Source organism: Lissotriton vulgaris, chromosome 2_1 (genome assembly GCF_964263255.1).
Source record: "Lissotriton vulgaris chromosome 2_1, aLisVul1.2, whole genome shotgun sequence".
Taxonomy (NCBI): Eukaryota; Metazoa; Chordata; class Amphibia; order Caudata; family Salamandridae; genus Lissotriton; species Lissotriton vulgaris.
Window position 1 is genome coordinate 504,020,155 of NC_141687.1, and position 19,555 is coordinate 504,039,709.

At 48.4% G+C, this 19,555-nt stretch overlaps 1 protein-coding gene across 1 annotated transcript in view; it reads right to left on the reverse strand.

The window, feature by feature from the left end:
* Nucleotides 1–19,555, reverse strand: part of DNAH7 (dynein axonemal heavy chain 7) — a 1,812,153-nt gene that overhangs the window by 358,087 nt on the left and 1,434,511 nt on the right. Inside the window, exon 57 of the mRNA XM_086955398.1 lies at nucleotides 11,881–12,042. Within this exon, the coding sequence (XP_086811524.1) occupies nucleotides 11,881–12,042 (162 nt within the window). The remainder of the gene's footprint in view (nucleotides 1–11,880; nucleotides 12,043–19,555) is intronic.

Consider the following 19,555-nt stretch of genomic DNA (forward strand, 5'->3'; position numbering starts at 1 on the left):
AGTTGTCCAGAAAGTGTGTGATACTATTCTCTTCTAGTTCAAAGGACAGATGTTATTTTGCCTGCTTGGCCAAATCCCTTTCACATGAGTAAATGGATAGGGCATTCTAAAGCTCCAACACTAAGGCACAGTCTTCTAACTGCCAATGACTGGGCAGGCAATGGGTATGACCTCATTAGTAATTCTGGGAATGTAGATCTTGGAGATCTGTCAGTTGGTAATTGGGTTAAGGATGTACTTTACTGTGTTTCACTATTTCTGTGACACTTGAAATCCCGGCAAATGAAATCTTACTGCTTCTTTGCAACTCATCTTAGTAGTTCCTGGCCTAGGGCTTTCAGCATGAATGATGGCTGCTCTTCAGGGCAGTATCTCTGCTTTTCATTAGAGGTGAACTGTTCTAGTTTGAATCACTCCTCCCCATCCCCAGTCTTGTAGCACTGGCTGCCTTGTTGCGTGGGTTAATCTGAAGGGCTATGGAAACTACTGGTGGGCCTTCTGAGGTTCCTGGGTTCTGAGGGTTACAGTGAAAGTATGCTACTCCAATCCCTTTTTCCAGGAATCAACCAGGCGACATGGCATGTATTGTTGTGTTTTATCTAGGACCCGATCAATATTGTGACCTCATGGCCCTATACGGCTATAATCAATACATATCCCTATAATGGCATAGCGATCAGAGCCATATTTCAGTAACTCGTCTCTGCAGTTCATGACAGTCCATGACACAGCAGAAGCCACTTCCTTAGATTCCTAGATAGCACACCGAGTTCTTTCGACATACCAAAACCCCAGCAACCTGGGACAGCCCCGCTTGCTTTGTTTAGATTAGTAATAGAACTTGTGCGAGCACTGTAAGAACGACCAGTTCTTAGTGACATCTGTATTGACGTCTTATGTCCAAAAACTTACGTCAAACTCGGCACCTTTCAGGAATAAATATACCAACGTTGCCTTAAGCAAACACACAGTGGTGGTGAATACTGGAGCAGATCGGCTGTCCCCTTGCAGAGCCCAGCAGATGCGAGAAGCCCACGGACGCCGCCCCTCCTCCTTGACGCGCTGAGAAAGACGCTGTCTTTTCTCCTGCCGAGAAAATCCAGCTCCGGCGTTTCCAGCCTACCCTTGCGGGTGACTGGGATATCGGGTCCTAAAGAGGAGATACCAGACCTCCTGCATTCTATTCCAGAGGTACGGTGCTGACTAAACACTTAGAGAGAATTCTTGAAACAAACTCTTGGCAAAACCAACTTAACTTAAACTGCTACATACTCCCTCCCTTGTATTAGGCTTAGGTCAGGTACACTGGGGTAGGCGTAGTTAGAAGCACCAGTTGATGTCGTTAGCCAATGTATATATGAATGTAGGTATTTTTATTCATTTTAACTATCTTATGGCTAAGAAACCATATCAATGCTTTTACAGTATTATTTCGTAATACTCCTTTTACTTTACGCACTTTTCATAATAACAAGTCTTGCAATTGTGGCAATTCATTTCTCTTGCATGAGAAGGAAGACTGCTCAATAAATAATATATTTTATTGAAAACGCCCGTCTCTCTATTCTCTGCATTCTGGTGAAAATAAATCTGCACAACTGACTGAGTGAAATAGCTGTCTATTGTTTCACACGACCCTAGAGATTGACTCTTATTCTGAGGAGCAAAGTTGTCATGTTTATGCGGTTGTCGGAAGCTGAATCCCTTCTTGTCTGAGCCAGGGAAGCTGATCACTTCCTATTCACTCAAGAAAGTTTCCAGTGACCTCTGAGCTAGCTGGCGCAAACCTAAATTAAGTCTAACATAGTCAGTAGAGACCTAAAAGACCGCAGTCCTACGTCTACACTGCTGTTTATGTTATTCCAATGTGAAGGGCCTATAGGGAAAATAGGAACTACACTACAGTATCACTTCTGTAGTTGAGCATGGAGATTGCTGTGTTTCTCTGGATCTTGCAGATTTATTCTCCAAAGATGTCTTCTATGCAGTTTTTTTTTAATTAGTTTATTTTGAGAGTTTCAGAAAGGTGACAAACAGTAGCCCCAGAAAGAAACATCAAAGCCCCCCTCCCACCCCTCGAGGCAAAAATGCATCCACTTAACCTACATCCGCTTTCCTACTACAGGACAGGGAGTACACAGGCATTTAACCAACAACCCAGGAAGTAGGGCAGGCGGCGCATATATTACACATTGCAGGTAGTACAGCAGATACAACAAACAATAGTCAGAAACAACTCCAACCCCCACAGGGTCCCAGAGCCAGGACCAACAAGCATTAAGCAGCCCAGGGGCAGCACCCAGAGCACCTGCTAGATTTCAGCCCTCCTGCACCTCAGCAGCAGCATCCAAATTCCCCTGCCGCGCCAGATACTTTTGGTAAAGTCCCCAGTAGTTCTTGGGACTACTCGTGGGGGGGGGGAAGTTCGCAGTAGTTTTCAGATTGCGTACATCAGTATACCATCTCATGTGCCCATCGCGCAGGGGTCGGAGCAGGACCTCTCATCCAGCAGCATGCTACCACTTTACACGCTATTAATAGTCCCATACCCACTAGCCTACGCACAGGCACCGGCAGCTGCTTGGTGTATCCCAACAGGGCGATCCCCGGGTCCGTAGCTTTGTCAGCTTCGACCGCAGCACTGATTTCAAGAAAGATCTTATTCCAGAAATCCCATACTCCAGGGCACTGCCAAGCCAGGTGCAGAAACCCCGCGTCAGGGGCACGGCATCTATCACAGTCCGCTGTGTCCCTCAGGCCGAGTCTGTCAGGTGTATAATATATTCTATTTACAAATTTGAAATGTATTAGCTGATGCTGGCCATTCAATGAAAGTGCTTTAGTGGCAGTGCAACAGTATTTCTACATATCATCATCAAGTACCATTTGCAAGTTCGTCTGCCATGCCAGCCGGGATTTAGTGTATGTGTGTTCTCTATGCGTTTGCGACAGTGTGTACAAGTGAGATTGCAGTTTCTGGGGAGAGGTGGCCTTAAGTACGTACGTGAGCTCGTGCACCTCAGGTCGCTCCGCCATGTCTCCGCCCAGAAGCTCAGAGAGCGCATGTCGGACCCTGTAGTACTGAAATCTCAGCAGTGGAGTCGGGGGTTCCAAATCAGTGATCACCTGATCCCAGGTCCTGACAGTTCCCTCAACAAACCGATCCCCTGCCACCTTGATGTTAAGGTTCAACATGGCAGCTACTACCCCCTTCTCCCGAAGAGGAGGCAACCATCGCACCCAGTGAATAGGCATAATAGGGGAGTACAGTAACGCACCACCTTGGATGTGTAAGTTATACCACGCATGTTTCGTAGAGGTCACAGAGTCAAGTAGTCCAGTCCTACGATTTGTGGGCTCAAAGATCGTGTGGTGGAGTGCGAGGGGCCTAGCGAACAAGGTCTCCAGTGTGACTTGTGGTAAGTCCCGGTTCCTGTGAACCCAAGTGTGTAGATGTGTGGCCTGTGCAACCCTGTAGTACACTTCAAGGTCAGGAGCGCCCAGGCCACCCATGGAGTAGGGCAAAGTGAGAAGCGACCATTTAGCTCGGGGTTGGCCCCCCGCCCCGGCAAGCTTCGTTAATAATTGTTGCAGCCTCTGGAAGAACACCCTCGGGAGCACCATGGGGATGGTAGAAAACAGAAAAAGAAATCTTGGGAGTACCACCATCTTCATAATGGCTATCCGACCCAATAGGGAAAGGGGGAGTTTACACCAGACCTCCACGTCATCCTCTAGTTTGCTGAACGCAGTGCCATAATTAGCCCGAAACATGGTCTCCGGGTCTATGTGTAGTTGGACCCCCAAATATCTGATCGTGTCAGTAGTCCATTGGAGTGGGTATTCCATGGTGGTCGGTTCAGTAATTGGGGTCAAGGGAAATGCCAGAGATTTTGACCAGTTAACCTTTAATCCAGACAAGGCGCCGAAGCGGACCACCTCCCAGAGTACAGGCGACAGGTTAATGTCAGGGTCGCGGACATAAAGCAATGTATCATCCGCATATATAGACACCACTATCTGATAGTTGGGGAAACTAACGCCCCTAGCACTGTGATATTCCCGTAGGGCACAGGCCAAGGGTTCAGCCACAAGGGCATATAACAAGGGCGAGAGCGGGCAGCCCTGCCTAGTACCCCTCGTGATGGGAAACGAGTCTGTGACCAAATCATTCAATCGAGGCCTGGCACGAGGTCGGAAGTACAATGCCCCTATCATTTGAATGAAAGGCTGTCCGAGGCCCATCTTCGTTAGAACCTTTCTCATGAACGACCATTCAACGGAGTCGAAGGCCTTCGCCATGTCAAGGAAGACCGCCAACGCCTTCCTATCCTGTCGAACATGCTGTAGCACACCCAGGACAGTCCGGATGTTGTATGACAGGTTCCTACTCGGGATAAACCCCGCTTGCTCCGGGGTGACCAAGGCAGGTGCCAGAAGGGCGAGTCGGGTAGCTAAAACTTTGGCGAACAGCTTTGTATCAACATTTAACAAGGAGAGGGGTCTGTATGAGCAACAGTCCTCACTGGGCTTACCCGGCTTCAGTATCGTTATCAGGAGCGCCTCCCTCATGGAGTCTGGCATACTTCCCTCCACGCAAACATCGTCGAACAGGGCTGACAAGTGTGTGATGAGCTGGTCTTTAAAGGCTTTATGAAATGCAGCTGTAAGGCCGTCTGCGCCAGGGGCACTACCCAATTTCATTGCAGCAAGAGCATCCGATATTTATCTCTCTCTATCGGTTGCATAAGGAATTCCCTATCAAAGTTCGATAGCATAGGGATGTCTATATGGTCAAGGTAGTCCTCAATGTCATCATCGAGGTCGCCACCCCGCGATGTGTATAGTTCCGAGTAATAATCCATAAAGACGCCCGCCACTTCAAGGGGATCAGAAAGGAGAGCGCCATTTGGTGATTTGACTTCTACAATGGTGTGTCGTTTTCTAGTCCCTCCAATAATCCTGGCTAGTAAGGCGCCAGGCCTATCACGCTCTCCATAGATTCTGGCCGTGGCGTATTTCCCCATGTGCTTGATTTCCCTATCTGCTTCCTCGTGGTACTCAGACCGGAGCCTGTTGATGTCAGCCATCATGGTCTCGTCTGCCTGTTCTCTTAGTCTCCTCTCCAACACCCCCAACTGTTTCTCCAGCTCGGCTAACTTCTTCCTGATAGATTTAAGTATCCCAGAGTGCTTTGACATAGCCACACCGTGTATATACACTTTAAAAGCCTCCCAGACTGTCTGAAAGCTCTCGACCGATCCCAGATTAGCCTAAAAAAATGTGTCAATGGCATCCGCCAGTTCCCCCCGAAACACTGGATCTAGTAGCGAGTATGGCGGGAACTGCCAAGTAAAAGGGGGGATGGATCTGCCTGGTGTCAGCAGCTCCGAGAGTACAGGTGAGTGATCCGATAACGTCCTAGGTAGGACCCTGCAGTCACCCACCGAGCCCATTCTACAGGAGGGAATCAGCAAGTAGTCTATTCTGGTGTGTATGTCATGGTAGGTGGAATAGCGTGTGTAGCCTCCCTGGTGCGGATAGCGGGACCGCCATACATCCTCAAGGCCCAGGCAGGTCATAGCTCTCTGTAACTCTATCGTTGCCGCTGACAGTCTACGGTGTGGTCCCGATGATCTATCTAGGGCAGGGTCAAGGGTGAGATTCATATCCCCCCCCCCAGAACAGGAGATTCGGGTCATGTTGGCGTGCCCTGGCCTCTACGGCTTGATAAAACTCTGGGAAATCAAAGTTGGGGCCATAAGTATTAATAACTACCAAGGTCAGCCCAAGACCAGTACACCTGGATATGACGTATCTGCCCTCAGGGTTCTCCACTAGTGTGCACTGCGTCAGTATGGATTTTGGTTTTACCCAAGTCATCACACCCCTGGCATGAGTTGTGAAACCGGCAGTAGCTGTGTTTCCCTCCAGGCCTCTACATTTTAGCATCCCACTGTTGTTTGGAAGGTGTGTCTCTTGAATTAGCGCAATATCGACATGTTGACGCTGTAGGAAACTAAGTACATTCCTGAGCTTACTGTGGTCATTGAGACCTCGCACATTCCAAGTTAGAATTTTAAGCCTGGGCGGGGTAATGCGATCTGTGCTATCCGCCATCATCGCCATTGGTGCAGATTATGTGTTCCGCCATATGTGATGTCGCCTGCCTGTGCCACATGTGTCCCGAGTCAGTAGGATATAGGTAAATTTTGCCTTGAAAAACTGTGCAAACCCGTCCCTGATTCCCACCACCCCCCTCCCACAGTAGACCAACCCCAACTTGGCCTGACATGTCCGCTCCCCTCCCAAGAAGAAGTATCCTGCGAACAACAAAGGGCTCCCAAGGGAGCAAAAAATGCACACAGAGCTGAGGCCGAGGTTACCAGAGGAAAAGTCAGCAACTCAGAAAAGTTACGACTTGAGGACCGCCCCTAGCACCACCGTCCTGCAACACAATCTACACAGACCCCAGTACTGTAACGTCTTACCAAACACCTTAGATATGAGGCCTCTCGCGCGCACAAACCCCAATATTGGTATACGTTGAATCTACTCCCACTTCCATCACAGAGAGTTTTACTAGTCCATATAGTCTAACATAGTCACAAAACAGCATTACAAACTCATACAGTTCGGAATAATCTCACCTTTTAAACCAGGTAGGTCGTGTCCATGCGTGCCTCCAGGAGTCCCATTAGCTGCCCCCGGGCTGGAGCAGGACCAGTAGTTCCAGCAAAGTCGAGCGGCATATCAAAGGAACAACGTTATCCCACAGAGTGAGTCTTGTCTTGAGTCTCAATCAGCATACCGACCCTCTCTCTCATTACTGTTCATCCAGTTGGCTGTTGTTATTCCCGCTTTCCGCCTGGGTGCCGAGGTCTCTCCGATGTTCCTTAGTCCACACCTTCAGTGTCTTTTGGAGATCTTTTGGGTCCGTGAAGAAGTGGGAATGGCCCTGCCGGTTAATTCTCGACTTCGCTGGTACAGCATGGCATAGTCCAGCCCCAGATCCCTCAGCTGTTTTTTATATGAGGCAAAACACTTACGCTCTTCCTGAACCTTTGCCGTAAAGTCCGGATATATGGAAATCGTTGAGCCCTCGTATTGCAGGTTCCCCTTTTCGTGAGCATCCCGAAGGGCCGTGTCTCGATCCCTATTGTTCAAGAGTTTCACGATTATAGGCCTTGGGGGAAACCCTGGGCGGGGTTGCGAGCCCAGCGTGCGGTGCGCCCTCTACACAATAAACATTGGTGAGAAGACGTCATCCCCAAGCAACAAGCGTAGAAGTTTTTCAACGAATAGTTCCATTTTTCCGGTTTGGCTTTTCTCGGCCACTCCAGTGATCCGTATGTTAGACCGACGCGAACGGGCTTCCAAGTCCTCCGACTTGTCTTGTATCACCTGAAGAAGCTTTCCAATCTGATGACGGTCCTTATCCAATTCCGTTTGGGCCTCCTCCACTTCGAGCAAGCGCCTCTCGGACATGTCCAGGTGCTCCGCGTGTTTATTGACGCGCTCCGCCATGCGATCCATCAGATAGGTGAGCGCATCAATCTTGGTGCTAATGGATGCCATGCTGTCCTGTAGGCCCTTCTCCATGGTGATCAGCAAGCCTTTTATATCCGAGTAAATCGTACTGTCGTTGCCCTTGGACATGGGTGCGCCATCAGGTTCTGGAGCATCCGAGGACTTGGTGCGGCGGCTCTCAAAGGGAAGCTTGCTTTGTGATTTATCGCCTTTGCCCATCGTGGAACGAGGGGTCGCTCCAAAGTAGGTAGAAGCCACCACCCGCGATGAGCAGCGCCAGGCAGCAGGCAGCAGGATCAGTAATGTCCTCAGCGTGACCCTCTAGTTGTGTTCCGCTGCAAACACTAGTCGCAACGCCGCCACAGGCCTCCTCAGTGCAGCACCCAAGGGAGGCCACCCTTCGCCGTCTGGGGCCGCGTCGCGACTCCCAATTAATGGTGGCGCAGCCACTCCGCAGACTGAGCAGTAGTGGGACAGCAGTAACTCAGCTACACCGCCCAGTGAGAGCGCCTCCGGTCAATCCATATCCTTCACCTGACGCCTCTTCAGGTCAGCTCTCAGGGCCCACCAAGCTCCCCAGGGGCAGCAGAGTTAGCAGTGCAGGGGGCAAAGTCCGGGTAGCTATCGGCTACTTCTCGCCATCCAGGGAGGAGGGGGGAGGCCAACGAGAAAGGGTGCTCCACGAGGGCGCAGGCCAGGAGCCCCCACTCACCACCAAGACGGGCACCGTACCGTGATCACGTAGCGTCCCTGAAGTGTGGTCGGCAGTGGGGACGTGCCGCTGCTATTCTCTGCTAGTCTCGTTGCTGCCTCCTAGGCCGTTCCGCAGGGCAAAGCAGCCGCCGGGTCAGGTCCCGCCGCGGCGCCGCACGTCAGGTGACGCAGGGCGGCGCGCGCTCACCCGAGGTCCGCGGCCTCAGGGCCTAGCCGCCGCAGTCCGTTGCCACCTCTCGCTGGGGCTACAGGGGTGGAGCAGGGGGGATAACGCCTGCAAAGGATACCGGAGGTGTTCAGCTAGGTGGGGGCGCAATTTCCAGCCTCCAGGGTCCGTCCAGACAGGATATAGGCAGGATAGTGTAGGCGATGGCGCGGAGCTCTAGAGTCAAGCGTGCGCCATCGACGCTAGCAAGCTCCGCCCCCCCATGTCTTCTATGTAGTTATGCTGGGCTTGGTCCCTTTCCTTCAGAAACAAGCGCCTTGCCATGATGGAGGTTCACTAAGTGCCTACTCCTCTCTTGTTTCTGTGGGCTCTGGTGCACTTGATAGGCTAGACTTTGAGCAGATAGGTCTATTGTTGAGTATGGTTCAAGAATTCTTACCCTTTCTTCCTTTCAACATCAGTACCTTCTACTTTTTTCCTTTCCTATTCACATCATTTCAATAGGATTGGAGGTACCAACAGGATTAGGGGTTTTCTCTCTCCTTTGATATCATATTTGTCTTTCAGTCTTGTAGAAGGAGGCTCGGAGTTCTTCATCTGGTGCCCTGGTGACTCACTACCAGTGCTTAGTTTGGAAAAGATTAAGTGCCAGATCCCAAATTTTCTCTCAAAAGCCCGTGGCCAGAGCTCACAAATTTCAGGATTGCAAATACTCAGACTGCATAGTCTTGATTCCACCTCATGCTTCTTTCTTTTTTTCACCACCATACTATCCCTGTCCCATTATTTCACACTTGCAAGTTCTTTACATCCCTGCTTTCTCCATATGTCACTGTTTTTCCATATTTCTCTTCCTCTTCTCCTTTTGTGTTTTTCTCTCTGCGTCAAAGTCTGATGAGGAAAAGTAAGTGGCAGTTCCCCAAAATGAATGCCAGTGTGACCCAACAGGAATCAGGGGCTAAAAGTAAGCACTGCCCACTACCCTCATGAAAGAATTCCTTACATGTCAGCTGAGTAGTGAACATTGACCACATTGAGATATTAAAGGAGGTGGCCCTAGGGTTCTGAAAAAGCTGTAGCATGCTAAGTGAAGTTTCATGTGTGGATACAAGCCCTGTATACCTACTTTTATCTTGGTCTGGTGGCGATTTGTCCTGGTGAGTGGCCCATTCCATCTTTGCATCTCTTTCCCTTATTTATTCCTGCTCCACTGATGCAGGTTGCACTAGTTGGGGGTCAATCTTTTGTTTCTTTGTTCATTCTGAAGAGTATGTGTCAGGTGGCTACTTCTTGGTTCGCTCTGGCATAAGTAGCTTTGGCCTGTGGATATCCTCACATGATGTACTTCTTTTTTGTTGGTGGACATTTGCATATTCAAGGCTGATAGCTTGAATGTTGAGTTGCTCTTGGCAACAGGAACATTCATCTTTCTGGAATTTGTAGCCTTCTATTGGGGAATTTCCCCTTGCATGTTTGTGTTCTAAGTTACAAGGGCTGGTCTGAGATAGCTTGATTTTAGCACCAACATAATAATTCCAGTATCACCCACTTGTGTTCTCCTGTTGGCATGCAGGATTTACAGGTGTTTCCCCATTGGCAGGTATCTGTGTGGCTAGTGAGCATTGAAGGTGACTGTGGGTGCTACTTTATTCCTCAGTAGTACTCACTGGAATGGAGAAAAGGCATGGAGATTTAAATATTAAACAATAATCTTCATTACTCCTAATCTAACACTGCCTTATCTCATTCCACACGACCCCCGGCCATCCTTGGGCAACTCAGGCCTGCAGTTATGGCTTGGATAGTTTAGAAGGATGCTATAATTGCTGGACACTTTTGTGGCACCGAGGCTAGGTGGTTTGAGGCGTTGATTCGGTGAGCTCCAGTCTCAGAAGTGGAACTCAATAATAATGGCTGGGATGAACAAGGGTGGGGTCAGAAGTAATGGAAAATATTGGTAATATTATTGGTGTTGTACATAGCAAAGTATACTGGTAGTCATTACAATGGGAGATTTCACCTATGTACACCCTAGTTGACAATTTAAATCTCACTCTTGTACATATACCAGATTATGGAGAAACAGTGAGGTGTGGCGTAACTTGTGAGGCTGTACGACTATCGTTACAGAAAAATCAGTTCCCTGCTTCGCAGAGCAATTGTCTTATTCTGAACAAAGGTGCTTGTTACACGTGAATTTAACTAGTAAGCCACGATAACTCATGGAAAAAAAGTTTCAGTTTACTCTTTACACTAGATCTCATTTTTCACATTTCTATTTTTTTTGGTTTTATATTTTCTGAACAGTCAAAGCATTGCAGAACCAATGCAGCACAATATGCTATTTTCACTAGATATATGTTACAGTAATCTCTGCATATGTACTGCAGATTTCTGATTTATTCCCCCACCAAAAGAAAAGATGAGAGCTGTGAAAACCTGTAGCTATATAAATACATTTTAAAGTATTTTGTAGAATCATTGTGATGTTTTACTAAGTGACTGGATCGCATGACACACGTATGACAACTGCTCTCTCGCTCGAAACTAAAAGCCTGGAGGCAGATTCGGGAAGGTATGTAAAAGTACGTGAAAGAGTCCTCGTCTAATACCCTTGGAGTATTCTTTCACGTACTCTTACATGCGTTGATGAAATAGCAACAAAACATCTCAAATAGAAATAATATGGGAATCCTCGCTCAATATGTATACACAGGTCGTATAACTAAGGACTGTGGCCACTTTGCACTTCACATATAGGGAGTAAGACGTTGCGGGGCCGATTCACGGGCGCTAAACAGTACTCCTGTAGTACTACTTCCCGCACTCATAACTGCTTTTGTGACTCGGCCGCACTTATTTGACTCTCTAATGGTCGGTTCATTGGAATGTATAAACGAAAGCTTAACTTTATCCGGCTCCAATGCAAATGGCGTATGTACACTCTGCTACCAACCACCAGAAGGGATTTTTTTCTGCAGCAAACAATAGCCAGCTTGTCTGGAAGTGGAAACTGGTTTGTACGAGCAAGGGTAACTTAGCTTTGTGGAAAGGGGGTGCTTTCGCATGGTACTCTGTTTTTAGATGTCTTGCTGTGAATGTTTTCATAAGGTATTCTTGACGGAACCTGCTGGATTGCTGTTTTATTTGGCGGTCTGTATTGAAACGCTGAGAGAATGCTTACTTGGTTATGAACTTTTACGAAAGCTCAACTTTTGAAAGTTATAACGAGAAAGTACACTAATGTTTACTTGGGAGCTCTGTATCTATTCTGGCTCAGAATGTCTAACGGAATTTGAAATGTGACAGATCAATGGAAGTAGTATTTTTTGCCTACACTACAGTATTTGGGCTCCTTGTAACATGCACTCTACAGTCATATACAAGCAACAGGATGCAATGAACCTTGTAAAGAAAAATCTTTGTCTTCACAACAAATACGATATGTATTTTCTCTTAATGATACTCACCTCATACTGGTTGAGAAACATATGCAGCTGCTGAACACTAATTCTCAGATCCGTTTCATTAAATTCATATGGGATGTTCCAGCCCAGGGGTCCAAATTTCCTCCTTTCTTGAACCAGTGCATGGAAGAAACAGAGGCCATAGAGCAACTTCTTGAATTCAGGCTGTCAACCAAACAAAAGTAGGCATGAGAGTCAGAACAAATACAATACAAACAAAGCTACTGTAATCAGTTATAATTTACCACCTGGGTAGAGGTGTGGCTCAGCAGCCAGGGCGCCTTACTCTGGAACATGGGGGCTCACGGTTCCATCACCGGCAGCAGGTTAGCCCAGCACCATGTGACTCTGGGCATTACCTTGCTTAATCTTCCCAACGGCCCCCAGCGCCTTGACACCCTCGGGTAATTGTTCGCGCTTTACAAAAAAATGGACTTCATTTCACCACCTACCCGGCTGGTTAACAAACTGTGGGCCTGATTTAGAGTTTGGTTCTCCATCGTAAACATGATTGATATCCAGTTTTCCTTAATACAAGTGACATATAATGCACTTGTAATAAGATGGAGGCGACACCCTTCACATTTGTGACAGAATAATCCGTGACATTTGTGGCGGAGTAATCCATTTGCCAAACTTTAAATCAGACCCTCTATCATAACTGGTAACTGACAGTAACATAAATAGAATTGATGGAATTAATTCAATATTCTATTGTAGAGCAGGTGTAAAGCTTCTATGAAGGCAGTGAGTGGTTGGTCTCATTTAAAGGCTAATTACAAGTCGGCAGAGCATTAGCCCTACGTCAGGCTACGACTCTGACTCGATTTCATGTAGCCTGGTGTTCCTGCATATTGACCCTATTAAGTTTCTGCTCAAAAGGGCACTTTAAAGCCAAAAAGCCGGCAATTAACAGGTGACAAATCGGGGAGTAGGCATTCTCAGTCTAAATAGATAAACTCCCTTCTGAAAAATGGAAATTTGCAACATCACTCAATTGTTCAGAATTTCTATTTCAATTCATCTGAGGTGTGCATTTCAATCACTGTGTTTAAACAACCCACATCTGTCTGTGGACCAGAGTTAATTAAAAACCCCGCCTAGTGACACAGACCACATATTCCAAAAAGTAACTGGTTCATTAATAAATATACATGTAAAAACTATATACACAGTGATCTAGATGAGACCTCTTCACTATGACTTTGCATCCATGTCAAGCTTTTCCATAACCTCCAGACACAACCTTATGACTTAGATAGACTCCACTATGTATCGGATCACATCAATATTGTGTTGTTGCCTGTTGTTTATTTGTATAACCTAACTGTGTAGCGCATAGCTGGGTCGCGCTTACCTGCCATTTGTGCCTGGATATCTGGAGGAGGACTTTGCCTGAAGCTCGCAGGACCCGCTCCATGGGTGCCGCTTCGCCTGCCAAGTAGAGGAGGAGTGGAGTGGGAGACAAACGCTAGCAGAGGGCTGCAGGGCTGCGAGCGTATCAGGGACTCCAATTCCCAGGAGTCCCTGAGAGACCGCTGACCACTTCCGGTCCGCTCTCCCTGCCGGCCCGCCCACTGCCCACCGGAGGGATTCTTAAAGCCCCGCCAGCATAACCTTCATTGGGACACCCTAACTGTGTAGCGCATAGCTGGGTCGCGCTTACCTGCCATTTGTGCCTGGATATCTGGAGGAGGACTTTGCCTGAAGCTCGCCGCACCCGCTCCGCGGGTGCCGCTTCGCCTGCCAAGTAGAGGAGGAGTGGAGTGGGAGACAAACGCTAGCAGAGGGCTGCAGGGCTGCGAGCGTATCAGGGACTCCAATTCCCAGGAGTCCCTGAGAGACCGCTGACCACTTCCGGTCCGCTCTCCCTGCCGGCCCGCCCACTGCCCACCGGAGGGATTCTTAAAGCCCCGCCAGCATAACCTTCATTGGGACACCCTAACTGTGTAGCGCATAGCTGGGTCGCGCTTACCTGCCATTTGTGCCTGGATATCTGGAGGAGGACTTTGCCTGAAGCTCGCCGCACCCGCTCCGCGGGTGCCGCTTCGCCTGCCAAGTAGAGGAGGAGTGGAGTGGGAGACAAACGCTAGCAGAGGGCTGCAGGGCTGCGAGCGTATCAGGGACTCCAATTCCCAGGAGTCCCTGAGAGACCGCTGACCACTTCCGGTCCGCTCTCCCTGCCGGCCCGCCCACTGCCCTCAGACTCTGCTATATCTGGGGTTACTCCTCCTGCAGCGCGGGACTCAGCCCGGAGCAAAGACCGGGCTAAGAGCGGGCCGTTTGAGGCCGTTCGAGGACGGCAGAGGACGGCCCTGGCCCACCCCCCTTATTGCTCCTAAACCTGCTTGTTATTGTATCATCGTGCTGAGACCGGTTAGCTGAAACTGAAGCTCCCTAATTAGTAAGTCGAGGGACGTCCCTGATCTCATCGTAAGCACCATGAGTACTAGGATGACACGTAGCAAAGCCTCCAAAGGTGGTTCACAAATCTGTGGCCCTATGGACGACTTCATCACCCGCACAAATATAGCCATCGATGAAGAAATATCTAAACTTCAAACCCGGGTATCCCTAGAATTGGTAGCTGCACGTAGGCTGTCCGAGGTAATTGCCCTTTCGAAAAAATCATCCTTAGGACATATAGCCTCTGCTGTCACTCCAGCACGCCCCGCCCGCCCAAATAGTATTACCACTCAGGTTGATTTACACCAGCCCCCGATTACTTCCACCCTCACTCCGCCCTTAGAACAATCACGCATTACAGAAGAGCTAAGTTTCCCTGCACCTTCTCACGCCCAGACCCCCACCCTTAATCCCCCTCCCCAAGTATTCCCAACTACTTCCCGTGTTAGTGGTGCACAACCCAAAAGAAAACGCCAATCACGCTCAGCCTATTCTCGTAAAAAGGCAAAGGTGGCAGTCTCCCACCAGCTCACATTGACCAACGCTCAGGCATGTAATGTTTTACCTGAGGGTTCCTCGAGCACACAGTCAGTATGCCAAAGTATGGGAGAGGGTCCAGCCAACACCATCCCAGAAGACGAGGGGGCGCAGGTACAGGACCAGGGAAGGAATGATAAGGAATTTATAGATCAAGTCTGGGAATCATTAAAAAAACTTCTCTCACCACTCGACTTAAGATTGTCTAGGATAGAAAACAATCTACTCGAGATGGAGAAGAGCATTATTGCTCTGGCCACTCTTGGCCTGAGAAGTCTTGAAAACCAGGGCGTGTCCTTATCTGACCCACATTCGCCAGCCCCTGTTTTGCAAGCTGAGCAGCACCCCCCACCAGTACCTGTTGCTGTAAGGCCTGTTCCTAAGCCGAGGACTGTGGCTGTGGATCAAGTTTCCATAACCGCTAAACCTCAGGCTATCAAACCGCAGATTCCCACACGGAACTCTAAGCCTGAAAAAGTAAATCCAAACCTGGTAGCATCCGCCAGACCCCATCCTGCCGAAACCCAGGGTCCTCGTCCAAAAGAAAATTTTAGAGGAGGCTATATAGACCTTCCACCAGAGGCCAATGACTACGTGGTCGTGTTGACAGGCGTCCCTGCGATCGGCACTGACCAACACGAAAACCACTGGTCATTGAAAAATAAAACTATGCACTGGCTCAACGTCAACAGACCGATTCCCAATGGCAAACGAAGCCGAGTAATGATGGTCCGTAGAATACCCTGGGTGGGCCCAACCAAGAAATCTAAACAAGGGGACTGTGTAGTTGTAACTTTTGAAGACCCACATACGGCGCACCATATCTGCTCCTGGCCAACTAGTGAAGATTCTTTAGTCATACCAAGGCCGCTATCCTATTTTTATCCCCCACGCCAAGTGCATACCCAAGCGGATAACTGGTCCTTGGTGCAGCACCACCCATGGAACACCCATCTCACGAGGCAAAAGAATACTCTTTTACACTGGAATGGCCTTTCAACCTACAATAGATTTGGAGGCCTGGAGGAGGTCGATTGACTTTCTATGTTCCCTGCATGCCCACAACTAGAAAAAGCATCGTCTCCACAGGCTACAGACATAGTTGGAAATCCAACCAACGGCCCTCCAACTAGCAAGCCGGGCTTTTGACTCTCTTGCCCCGGGGCATGGAACCGATCAAAATGGCTATTTTAGATTGCAAAAGAGTGGAAACGAGGCCTGACAGCTCCTGTTCGATCCCCCCTCCTCCTGTACAACCTAATCCAATGGAGATCGACCGGCCTGATAGAGCTGCCTCTCCAGGCGATTCTTCACTGAGGGTCTTAAGCTGGAATGTGGCTGGCCTTGCACGTAACTTTGATAACCCGGAATGGAACACCTTCCTGGCACCCTATGACATTTGCTTGTTACAGGAAACATGGTGCCAGGAACCTAGACATAGAGTGGGGTTCTCGACCTTCTATGTTCCGGCTGTATGTCACCAAGGTTCTAAAGGACGCCCATCCGGTGGTCTTCTTATCTGGATCAACATAGCACTAGACCTCAGTGTTTCTCAAAGGACCACCGAAACGTCTGACCTTCAATGGCTAACACTGCACTACAAAGGGGGAAGGAAACTAGAACTATTTAATCTCTACTTAAGGGGCAACAGGAACGGAGGATCTCTAAACTCTTTGGGCTTAAGCAATAACCTGTCTGCCTGTGACGCCGACTCTCTCGTCCTGCTGGCTGGCGATTTTAATTGCTGTTTTGAGCCTTTAGCCAAAGAAGATATTCTGGATACCAACGATGAGGATAACAGGAGGGGCATCCCTATTTTGAACCTCGAACCGATCCCTAAATGGACACAAAAGGCAATCGATATAAATGCTCTTTGCATGGAGTATAACTTGAGAGCAACGAATGGGCGTTCTAAATCAGATCCCATACATACAATAGGACGGGCCACTCATCCAGAATTGACTTTGTTATGCTTAACTATAACCTCTGGCCATATCATCAAGACATGGAGGTTATAGAGACCTGTGACAGCGACCACAACCCTCTCGCTTTAACCATTTCTGTCCCCTGGCAAACTGGGTCTCAAGAAACTACCAACCAGTTATGGAAAGCTTCACATGAGATTCTTCCCTCAAACTGTGGCAGACGTCTTAAATGGGCAAGAGTCTCAGCGGATGAGGCTAGGATGTCACAAGCTGAAACCATCTTACTAGAGGCTGAATCCAGGCTTGATAGCACTAATAGCGATAGCAAGATGTTTTTATCGTTATTTACGGAGACTGTAACGGCACTAAGTGGGCTGTTCATCATTTCCAAACCCAGCTCTAGAACTGCTTCAAAGGGGGCCCTGAGAACAAGTGAAAAGTGGTTCACAGCAAAGTGTCGACTTGCTAAGGGTGATCTTGTTGCTGCAGTAAAAGGAAAAGACCAAGCTACCATCAGGTCTGCAAGGAAACTTTATAGGAAAACCGTGACTGAGGCCAAGCGGACATATGATTTCAACTTTTGGCGTGACCTAACGGAGGCAAGCACAAGGAAAGATGCTAAGGGGTTCTGGGACTTGCTAAGATCAAGAGACAAGCCCATTGATCAACAACTGACTTGTAATATCCCTGGTGTTGCCTGGTTTGCCCACTTTTCGAAATTGTATTCGGCTCAGACAGGGCCTCCGCAACTAGACCCGCTCCCAAGGCTCAGTTCCACAGATCTCCCACCAAATGAAGTCCTATTTACCACCTTGGAAGTAGAGAAGGCAATCAGGTGTACTGTTTCTAACAAAGCGGCAGGACCTGACGGGATCCCGGGCGATCTGATAAAAAATAATCCCCCATTTTGGAGCAGATTAATTGCTGCTCTTCTTAATGAGGTTAGGTTGGGGGGGTCTTTCCCTGACTCTTGGAGGGGCGCTGAAGTAGTCCCCATTTTCAAGAAGGGTAGCAGGGAAGACCCAGCCAATTACCGCCCCATCAGTTTGCTGGATTCAACGCAAAAGGTTGCGGGGAAAGTGGTATTGGGCAGGATTCTGGAGTGGGTGGATGAAAACCAGATATTGTCTGATTTCCAAGCGGGTTTTAGATCAGGGACAGGCACCGTCGAGCAGACATTCCGCCTTTTAATGCTCTATTGGAAGGTAGTGGTGCTAGGAGGGGGCAGCTTATACTTAGTCTTCATAGACTTAAAAACAGCCTTCGACCTGGTTCCAAGAGCCTTATTGTGGAAGGTCCTTGACGAGTTAGGTCTACCTCCCTACTTGTTGGCCTTGTTGATAAAATTTCATGAAAACAACTTTGCCCAAATCAGATGGGGTGCCCAGGGAGAAAAAACCCAGTGTATTCCAGTAGACAGGGGCGTCCGCCAGGGGTGTGTGCTTGCCCCCACTCTGTTTTCGCTTTACGTCAATGGAGTGGTGGAGCACCTTCTTCAACATCCTGCAGATGCACCATCCCTGGCTGGAAGGAAAATCCCGACGCTCCTGTTTGCGGACGACACCCTCCTGATTTCGAAATCACCTGCAGGCATACAGTCACTACTTTCCAGCTTCAAGGCCTTCTGTGACACCAAGGGACTGGCCATAAATATTGGCAAGACCAAATTTCTTGTCCTCAACAGCCCTAAAAAATCTGTTAAACCCCCCACTCTAGACTCTGTCACATTAGAACGGGTCAAAGAATTTGACTATCTAGGCATACGTCTTTGTGATAGTATGAGCTGGAAGGCCCATCACCAAAAAGTGTTTCTAACCCATAAGAGGGTTGTTGGTGCTTTACTTAAAGAGCAGCGTGCTTCCTCCATAAAACCTATTCGGGCACTTCTTGATATTTATAGGGGTAGGGTTGTGAGTGCAGCACTGTATGGCGCAGAACTTTGGGGTACCCAGAGAGTGGATACTTTGGCCCACCTAGAAAATAAATTTCATAAAGACCTGATGAGGCTACCCCAGAGCACCCCCACAATCCCCCTCTTGCTTGACTCAGGTACTCGTCCAATCTGCGAGCAAGCTAAATTACGCCCTTTACTACTATGGTCTAGAATTTGGAACGTCCCCGAACTCCTCAGCTATGCAGACGCCTTAAAAGATGTACTGTCCTTACCTGGCTGGCATAAGATCACCTGGCTCAGAGAGGTTAAGAGGGCATTGTACAAGCTCGGTCTAGGAGCGGCGTGGGAAAATAAAACAGCACCTCCTAAACAAGAACTGAAGAAGACTTACTGGTCTTGGGTGGATAACGAGAGACTTGGTAAATCAAATCACCCAAGATCTGTTGCCAATTTCTTGATGGTTAAAGATATCCCCTCCAGAGAACCATATTTGGATTTGATTCACAGTTCACATGATAGGGCATTATATTTTAAATTCAGGGTTGGGGTCTTACCTCTATGTCAGTTTACCTCTACCTGGAAACCACCACTGCAAACTGTACCCTATTGCCCATTCTGCGAGCTAAAAATTGAATCTGTCGCACACTTTCTATTTGAGTGTCGAGTGTATATGGCCCCTAGACGGAGGTGGTTGAAGCCTCTTTGTAGGAGCCTGGGAACTCGCTCACATCTGGAAGCTATAAGAATACTGCTCTCAGATACAAGACCCTTTTTTGCCATTTGTTTGGCTAAATTCCTAGGCTGGGCTTGGCGCATAAGATCTGCTAAACAACTGACGATACAGTAAAGTCTCCCTTTTTCATTTTTCATAAATTTTAAGATTCTCTCGTGTAAATATGAAATGTTTTTAATGGCA